We start from the raw sequence: 10,027 nt of genomic DNA on the forward strand, positions 1-10,027 counted from the left end.
TTGTTTTACACCAGATCCACTTAGAGTGTTTGTTGCCAAAAAGCTCAATCTTAGTCTCATCCGACCAAAGCACACGATCCCAGATGAAGTCCCAGTGCCGCTTGGCAAACTCCAGACGTTTACGTTTGTCAGTGTTAGTGAGAAAAGGCTTTTTCCTAGCATGCCTCCCAAACATCTTGTTGGCATGTAGAGAGCGTCTGATGGTTGTTTTGGAGATTTTGTGACCCCAAGATGCCACTATTTGATGCAATTCTGTGACAGTGAGCTTAGGACTTTTTTTTACTTTTCTTAGCATCCTCCTCACTGTGCGTTGTGGCAAGATAAACTTGGGACCTCTTTCAGCCTTGTTTGTCACTGTTCCTGTTGTTTTAAACTTCTTAATGATTCCTCTAACTTTAGATATGGGCAATATAAGGTGAGTGGCTATTTTCTTGTAGCCATTGCTTGACTTATAAAGGTCATCACACATCTGCCTTACTTGAATGGTGTGTTCTCTTGTCTTTGCCATGTTGACAAATGGGTAAGAGAATTAGGCCTCTGTGTCATGTCATATTTATACCCCAGGGAAATAGGAAGTCATGAATTACTAATTAAAAGTTCCTAGATATCCTGACCAACATTAGCAACTACAGAAAATATATATTTTTTTAAAAAATCAATTACATTTTTCAGCGGAATTGTTAGGGGTGCCAATAATTGTGGGACACAGGATTTGAAGTTTTTATTTTTCTAAATTTTTACATTTTTTTTTACCACCAAAGTAATGTACTTAAATAAAAGGTTGGATTTTTCTCTTTTTTTGCATTTGGGTTCTATGTTGTTTAAAAAAAAGGGAGAATTTTTAAAAGTCCTCAACCACATCTTAAACAGGGGTGCCAATAATTGTGGAGGGCACTGTAGTTTCAAGGGATGTAACAGCAAGCCACACGCACATGCAGCCTTTCACTAAGACTGCATAACCGGAAGCCTTAATATTATCTTCTAATATTTAAAATTGGAAATACATTTTTAACAATCATCAACAAATTAAAAAGCATGACTTATAAAATCAGTTGAATGAATGTAACTGAAAATATGAATTAATTCAAATAAATTTACATTCTTTATTGTCGCTACAGCATATACACAAGTATCAAAGTGAAAGTCTTGGATGCAGTTATGTTGTGAAAGGAAAGACCAGAATCATTACCTGCATACAATACATGTAGCATACAGTATTGTCATGATATACACAGGGTTGGGGAGTAACGGAATACATGTAACGACGTTATGTAATCAGGATACAAAAATCCAGTAACTGTAATTCATTACACTTACATCAAAAAACATAGTAATCAGATTATAGTTACTTTTTGAAAAAGGGGGGATACTTTCAGGATTACAAAAGTTTAATTTAAAATGAAGTAAATCTGTATTTTGGCATGTCACATGTGCCACCCGATGGTGACTGCTTAAAATAACAGCTCTCAACAACAATCTCCTCAGACATCAATTGAATCACTGCTGCTAGAAACGATGCTGCCCACAGGTAAAGTAAAAATGCTTTGATTTCTTGGAAATTCCACTGCTATTTTATTTTTAAAGAGGAAAATGCCAACAACATGGTTTTACAGTGCAAACTGTGCCTTGGCTTGTTGTTAGCTATTATGTAGCGTTTATTACTGCTTTAAAATTCAATGTATGATCGCAGTTGTTTTCTAGAGATGCTGGAATCTGTAGAAATTAAGAGAGTAGCTTTTTTAGTACCTAAAATGTCCTTTCATAATCTCTTCGTTCTCAGTCTCACTTAAGGAGATGTTCACTGCTAACGTAAGGGAACTCCCACTGCCAACGGCCCAAGTTCAGTCATGCAAATTAAGAAACAGCAGTTTATTTCCTATTTTAATATAAACTAATATGTAGATTGTGTAAAATTTTTAAATGTTGTGTTTTTATTATTTCCTTGTAGCCTACATAATACATAATAATCTGTAAAACCATTACTGTAGACACTAGATGTCTCTATAGCCCTTTAAATAAATTTAGTTCAGGGATGTGAAATTCTTAATAAGTAAAATTTTTTTTTTTTTAATAATATCTGTCCTTGAAGTAATCCAAAAGTAATCAGTTACATTACTTTCATATTCTGGTACTTGGATTACGTTACTGAATACTTTTTTTATGAAGTAATTTGTAACTGTATCGGAATACATTTTTAAAGTAACCCTCCCAAGCCTGGATATACATTACTATAAAAATGCACAAGAACAAATGAAGAGTTCAGATGCAAAAGCCTCTAAATGCCACTTGAAATTTTCTTCTTTAATGATGATTTTTTTTATCAAACTTGTATATTTAAGTTCAGTAATTTCACTTAAATAACATTTAATAGGTAATTATCATTGCCATTTAAGTGAAATCACTGAAGTTAAATATACAAGCTTGACAAAAATGATCATTCTAGAAGAAAATTTCAAATGGCACTTAGAGGCTTTTGCATCTGAACTCTTCAAATATAGAATACATATTTAAAATTCATATACATTTAAAATGATGTAATGATCATTTGAGTAGTTCCTGTTACAGTAAAAGTAACAAAACAGTGGGTGCTTCTCATTTCTTATTTGTGCATCCTTGTTTCCTTTCCTCGCTTCCTCTCATCTCAGCTCCACCCCCTGCAGGACACGAATGAAGGAAGCGAGGAAAGGAAACGAGGTTGGAGGAATCGAATAAAAGCTTTTTTATATACATTGGAATACTTGATCACTCGAGTGTCACTCCACAGTGTCATCAGTAGCGCTAAAAGAATCGGCCCTTATGTTGTTGAAGTTTGGTTATTTAATAAATTCATAATAAATAACAATAAAGATAGGCTACACTGTTGAAATATGTGAGATGTGTGGTTTATATAAACTGAAAAGGCAAAGTATAAATTAAAATGATTGTGACCGATGTGAAGGGGGAGGAGAATTGATACATGCGTCACTTTTAGTCAGTATAACAATTCCGCATAGGATGCACCTGTGTATCCTCGCTTATGACTCCTCAGAAAGCCTCCTCACTCCTCGATCCTCGACTCCTCACGGTGCAATTAGAGAATTGAGATGTCCTTCAAGATGGCTGAGCTCGATCGGTTTCCGGGTCATAGGATGGAGGACGGAGGAGCTAGGAGACCAGGAGGGATATTGGGAAGCACCCAGTGACTGGGTGGGTACAAGGATAGTCCACCCAATTGTTTTTTTAATTCTCTCATCATTTACTCACCTTCATTCCATCCCAGAACAGATGTATATGACTTTCTTTCTTTACACTAAAAATCTTGATTTGTGTTTATTTGTAAAAAAAAAAAAAAAAAAAAAAAAAAAAGTAAAATGCATCTTGGACAGCAGAAGTATATAAAATGTATGAGAATTTTTATTTTTGGGTGAACTATCCCCTTAACATTCATATGCTGTTGGTATGCTAATCCAAGATCAGCATAGACTAATAAGATGAATAAATAAAGTGCAACCTCTTGTGCACTTTAGAAATTAAAATATTTGCATAATATCAGGTGTCTGAAGATCAAGATCCCAGTCATTCAAAGGGGATGTGTCTGAACAAAGCAAGATTATTGTCTGGTGGGATCAGTGGATTGACAGTGGATCTCTAGTACTACCACTTTATCATCTGTGACAGCATCAGAATGTTGTTTATGGAAAAGTTTCTCCACTCCCTGGATAACGATAAAGGAAATGTATTATAATTCAATAACAATTCTGCTTTGAACTCCAATATAGCAAATGGCAGACTTAAAGGAGAACTTCGGCGCAAAATGAACCTTTGGTCTAATAAAACATTGGTACCTAGTCGACCGTTCTCTGGGATTTGTTTTCATGGTAATCGAATGTAAAGAGTTTTATCTCTAAAAACTGTTTAGCTTATAACACCAGTATATAGGGCATAGGGTAAGCAAAAAGAAATTGCTAGTTAATGCAACTATCAAGGCTCAAAATAGCCCGACATTAACATAATGAGGGTCCACACATGCAAAACGAAGCATTGAGAACTTTGTAAGTGTACAGATCGTTTAATAAGAAGATATTTTAGTAACACTTTACAGGTTCATTAGTTAACTACATTAGTTAACATTAACTAAGAATGAACAATACTTCTACAGCATTTGTTAATCTTTGTTAATGTTAATTTCAACATTTACTAATACTTTATGTTACTAATACTGAGGCCATGGTCCTCAGTCGAAAAAGGGTTGCTTGCTCACTTCAGGTTGGTGGAGAAATCCTTCCTTAAGTGGAGGAGTTTAAGTATCTTGGGGTTTTGTTCACGAGTGAGGGAAGGATGGAATGGGAGATTGACAGATCGGTGCAGCATCTGCAGCAATGCGGTCGATGTACCGGTCTGTTGTGGTAAAGAAGGAGCTGAGCCGTAAGGCAAAGCTCTCGACTTACCGTTCAATAATTTACGTTCAATCAATCCGGGGCCGGGTTGCGGGGGCAGCAGTCTAAGCAGAGATGCCCAGACTTCCCTCTCCCTAGACACTTCCTCCAGCTCTTCTGGAGCACCGAGGCGTTCCCAGGCAAGCCGGGAGACATAGTCTCTCCAGCGTGTCCTAGGTCTTCCCCGGGGCCTCCGCCCAGTGGGACATGGAGGCATCCGGAACAGATGCCCGAGCCACCTCAGCTGACCCCTCTTGATGTGGAGGAGCAATGGCTCTACTCTGAGCTCCTCCCGAGTGGCCGAGCTTCTCACCCTTTCTCTAAGGGATCGCCCAGCCACCCTGCGGAGAAAGCTCATTTCGGCCGCCTGTATTCGGGATCTTGTCTTTTCGGTCATGACCCAAAGCTCATGACCATAGGTGAGAGTAGGAACGTAGATTGACCGGTAAATTGAGAGCTTTGCCTTACTCCTTCTTTACCACAGCAGAACGGTACATCGACCGGATTGCTGCAGAAGCTGCACCGATCCGTCTGTCAATCTCCCGTTCCATCCTTCCCTCACTCGTGAACAAAACCCCAAGATACTTAAACTCCTCCAGTTGAGGAAGGATTTCTCCACCAACATGAAGTGAGCAAGCCACCCTTTTCCGACTGAGGACCATGGCCATGATTTGGAGGTGCTGATCTTCATCCCAGCCGAGTGTGGGACTTCACACTCGGCTGCAAACCATCCCAGTGCATGCTGAAGGTCCTGGTGTGAAGGGGCCAACATGACAACATCATCCGCAAAGAGCAGAGACGAAATCGTGTGGTTCCCAAACCTGACACCCTCCGGCCCCTGGCTGCGCCTAGAAATTCTGTCCATAAAAATTATGAACAGAACCGGCGACAAAGGGCAGCCCTGCCGGAGTCCAACATGCACCGGGAAGAAATCTGACTTACTACCGGCAATGCGAACCAAGCTCCTGCTTCGGTCATACAGGGACCGGACAGCCCTTAGCAAAGGACCCTGAAAAAAAAGTTGGTCTGCCCCTCCTTGAACTGCCACCTTAACATGGTGGAGGGGTTTGAGTACCTGAATGACCCTAGGAGCTATGTTGTCTGGGGCTATATTCCCCTTGGTAGGGTCTCTCAAGGCAAACAGGTCCTAGGCGACGGGTCAGACTAAGAGCAGTTCAAAAACCCCTTATGGAACAAATAAATTCAAGGACCGGGGCCCCACCCTGGAGCCAAGCCCGGGGTTGGGGCTCGTATGCGAGCGCCTGGTGGCCGGGCCTCTCCCCACGGGGTCCGGCCGGGCTCAGCCCGAAGGAGCGACGTGGGACCATCTTCCTGTGGGCTCACCACCTGCAGGAGGAGCCAAAGGGGCCGGTGCAGAGAGGATCGGGCGGCAGTTGAAGGCAGGGGCCTCGGCAACCCGATCCCTGGACACAGAAACTAGCTTTAGGGATGTGGAACGTCACCTCGCTGTCAGGGAAGGAGCCCGAGATTGTGCGTGAGGTTGAGAGGTTCCGACTAGGGATAGTCGGGATCACCTCTACGCATGGCTTGGGCTCTGGAACCACACTCCTTGAGAGAGGATGGACTCTACACCACTCTGGAGTTGCCCATGGTGAGAGGCGGTGGGCTGGTGTGGGTTTGCTTATAGCCCCCCAGCTCAGCCGCCATGTGTTGGAGTTTACCCCGGTGAACGAGAGGGTCGTTTCCCTGCACCTACGGGTCGGGGATGGGTCTCTCACTGTCGTATGTGCCTACGGGCCAAACGGCAGTGCAGAGTACCCAGCATTCTTGGGGTCTCTGGGAGGAGTGCTGGAAATTGGTCCAACTGGGGACTCCGTTGTTCTGCCGGTGGACTTCAACGCTCACGTGGGCAACAACAGTGACACCTGGAGGGGCGTGATTGGGAGGAATGGCCCCCCCGGACTGAACCCGAGTGGTGTTCAGTTATTGGACTTCTGTGCTAGTTACAGTTTGTCCATAACGAACACCATGTTCAAGCATAAGGGTGTCCACCAGTGCACGTGGCACCAGGACACCCTAGGTCGTAGATCGATGATTGACTTTGTGGTCGTTTCATCTGACCTGCGGCCGTATGTCTTGGACTCTCGGGTGAAGAGAGGATGTGGAGCGATGGTGAAGAGTGGTAAAGTGGTGAAGAGTGGTGAAGAGCTGTCAACTCCAGAGTGGTGAAGAGCTGTCAACTGATCACCACCTGGTGGTGAGTTGGATCCGATGGCGGGGGAGGAGGCTTAAAGGGCACCTATTATGGAAAATTCACTTTTACATGGTGTTTGAACATAAATGTGTGTTGGCAGTGTGTGAGCAAAACCACCCTAGAATGATAAAAATCCACCCAGTGTTTTTTTTTTTCAATCTCAATAAATCATGTGCACTGTCTCAGAACGAGCTGTTCTGAGATCCAGCTCTTTGTGATGTAGAAAGTGAGAAAGGGGTTTGATTGACAGTGTGGTTGTGGCATAGACACCGCCCTCGGTGATCTGTACACACCATCCTCCATTGTTTCAACGACAGCCGGTAATGTCTCTTGGAATCATAAGTGTTCTGTCGAGGACTCGTGGGTTAATCCTGTTGTTGTGGCTTAAAAATTAATCCTCAAGTGTGGATTGTCGTCTACTGTTTGTGATCCAACGTCACCTCTAGTAAGTGTATTTTATGATTTTTGAGCAAATAGTCATTTCAGTCTGTCAGCCAATTCAACAACAAATTATGCGTCTAAAGTTGTTGTCGTCGTAGGATGTCTGTAATTTAAACATTGTTTGTATAGTGTGTAACCACACGTTTATATATATATTTAAAGATATTGTATTAAAAACTGCATATTGTTGTTCTTTAAAGGGTTAGTTCGCCCATTTAAGACATGAAGTTGTATGCAATCCTTACCAGCACTATAGTGCATACACACTGACCCACTCTGTTGTGACCCCCCTGGTCAGAGATCTGACCGCTGGAAGTTTTTCAATGAAGTACTCCCGGCTATTTTCCGGGGCCACAAAACTGTGCGTTTTTACGTGAAAAAATGATTTGCGTTTCAAAGCTTGATTAATTTACCACACAAAAAAAAGACGCCGGGCAAAATTCATACCTCAGTTTTAATGCGGCACTATTTTCTATCCATTTCAAACAAGGCCGATCCTTTTTTGGACAATGGACATGAAAGTGCGTGAAAGTATATCCACTAGGGGTGTAACGGTACACAAAAATCACGGTTCGGTACGTACCTCGGTTTTAAAGTCACGGTTCGGTACGTTTTCAATACAGCAAAAAGAAAGAAATGCCAGAGAAATTTCCTATTTGCTTAAAGAAAAAATATTTTTAAATAAGTGTGAGTTTTCCTATGGATTTCATATTATTGTGCACGTGTATTTATTTTGAACATTCAATTGTATACATGTACATGCAAGTAATTTATAGGTGTATATGTACGTGTTATGCATGTATTGAAAAGCGAAGTTTGATTTAAATCCTACGTGACGCCTCACAGAAAACTATGTATTATATATTTTGATTACTTTATACAATATAATATTATTCAGTGCTTTAAGTTTTTCAATTAGGTCGATTTCATATGTGCCTTTGTTCTATGACTCTTGTCATCAGTAAGCTTGAGATTCTTTTCTTAAGCTACTATTATTTTTTGTGATATTGAAATTGGTCACAAGAATTATGAAATTTCAGTGCCATTACATTTTGATATGATAAAAAAAATCATGTTATAAGTGGCCCCGGGGCCAAAAGAAATTTTCTACTTTATAAAAAAAAAAAAAAAAAAAAAAAGAACAAAGCCTCTGCTTTAAAACAACAACAACAGCAAAAAAAAAAACTTCATGCATTCTTTTTTTTATCAACACTTGACTGTGGCTAAGCTTCATAAAAATGCAATATTTTAAACAAAAAGCTGAGGGAGAAAAAGTCAGATAATTCCGTCAATGGAGGGGGCAGAGTTAAGTTAAATGTTGCTCCATGAAGGATATTGTGTTATTGGTAGAGAATATTATTTCTGTGATTTAGCAGAATCAAAAGCATTTTACTGAAACAGTGAACATAATCATGAGATACTAGTCTAGTCAAGTCAAGTCACATTTATTTACATTGCCTTTACAATACAAATTGTTTCAAAGGAGGTTTACAGATTTAACAGGAAAATAATGCAACAAAGTTTGTTTCCAGAAGAAAATAGCGTCACAGTCCAGTCCAGTAAGTTCAGTCATGTTTAATTTTTGTTGTAAAAAAGTTATCAATTTAGTTGAAATTTAATTTAGGAGAAAACCGTAATGTAATCGTCCAGCTCAGTTCAGTTCTCATGTAATGGTGTCAATGCAGGCAGATCAATAATTATTTTTGAATATTAAATTTAATGTTACATTTTCTATAGGCTGCTATGAAAGCGGTGGTTGCCACAAGCCGCATGCACGAGGGCTCACGGCGGCGGACGGACAGCTGCGAGATGCCCAACACAGAAAATACCTCGTGCCAGAACAGCATACAGAAGGAAAACACGTTGGATTCTCAAAGGGAGCCCATTCCCATTAAAGAGGGATTCAAGCAGGTTGAGGATGGAGCTCAGAGTCTCTCAAGTACCCCACTCCACCCTACCCATAAAACTAAATCTTCTGCCCTGTCTGGGCCCTTGCCCACTCGCCCACCCCTGATAGCAGACGGACACAGGCAGACCTCTGTTATACCGAAGGCTCCAGTGGTGCGGCCCAGGATGCCCAAGAAGAGCTGCTCAGTGGATCCTGGAGGCAAATATGAGCCTTTGCCAGTAAGCACCAACCCACCCAGTCCCAAGGACCTCAGTAATGGTTTCTCCATGAGTGTTGAGACAGGTGGCAATACGGCAGAATGTCCGTAGTAATGATATAAATATTAGGATTCTTACAGAAGACGGAGGGCCTTGTGCAAGGAAGAGCGCAGGAGAGATGATGCTTTACAAATACACTGAGAATTTCTTCTTCCCCTCCTCCATTTTTTGCTATGATATATTTTGATACAGGACTGACCTTGGATGAGCTATCTGTTTCTTAAAGCTCTTTATAGAGGCATGTGGCTTTCATGACAACTTCAGGTTAGCGGCACAGTGGACATTGTTTTTTTTTTTTTCTCTCTTTCCACAAGCATTGTAAATAAGATTGTCTCTTATCTCTAGAGGTAGTGAGGATCATGTATCTGTGATGTTGTGATATTTGTTTAGGAATGACTGATGTGTGAAATGGCTAACCCCAGTATATGTATTTTGCCCCATTTTAATTCACCGATTTTGTGTTAGCAAACTGCAAAAAAGCTTGAAATGATTTCTAAAAGCTCAGACTAAAGGAAGGATATGACATCATGCCACAATCAAGAATAATGTTTTCCCTCTTCTTTGGCAGTTTATCTTCCATCAAATCTAATTGATGTTATTCAGGGTTACCAAACTGATCTCAAATTCCCTACTTTTCTAGTCATGACGAAATACAACATCACGCTTCAGATTCTCGGAAAGTTTTAGGGAAAAACACACCTAAACTGCCACTGTACTATAAATCTTCTCTATGAGGTGGAATTAACACAACTATGCTTCATCCAGGCTGCACCTCTTCTAATGTACATAA

The 10,027-nt window shown here is 40.9% G+C and overlaps 1 protein-coding gene across 1 annotated transcript in view; it reads left to right on the forward strand.

Annotated features, from left to right (window-relative positions):
- The window catches only part of LOC120481468 (calcium/calmodulin-dependent protein kinase type IV), an 81,668-nt gene extending 71,778 nt beyond the window's left edge, over nucleotides 1-9,890 (forward strand). Inside the window, exon 11 of the mRNA XM_039675134.2 lies at nucleotides 8,809-9,890. Within this exon, the coding sequence (XP_039531068.1) occupies nucleotides 8,809-9,288 (480 nt within the window). The 3' untranslated portion in view covers nucleotides 9,289-9,890. The remainder of the gene's footprint in view (nucleotides 1-8,808) is intronic.
- Nucleotides 9,891-10,027: the final 137 nt, after the last annotated feature.

This window comes from Pimephales promelas, chromosome 21, assembly GCF_988280905.1.
Source record: "Pimephales promelas chromosome 21, fPimPro1.hap1.1, whole genome shotgun sequence".
NCBI classification, from domain to species: domain Eukaryota; kingdom Metazoa; phylum Chordata; class Actinopteri; order Cypriniformes; family Leuciscidae; genus Pimephales; species Pimephales promelas.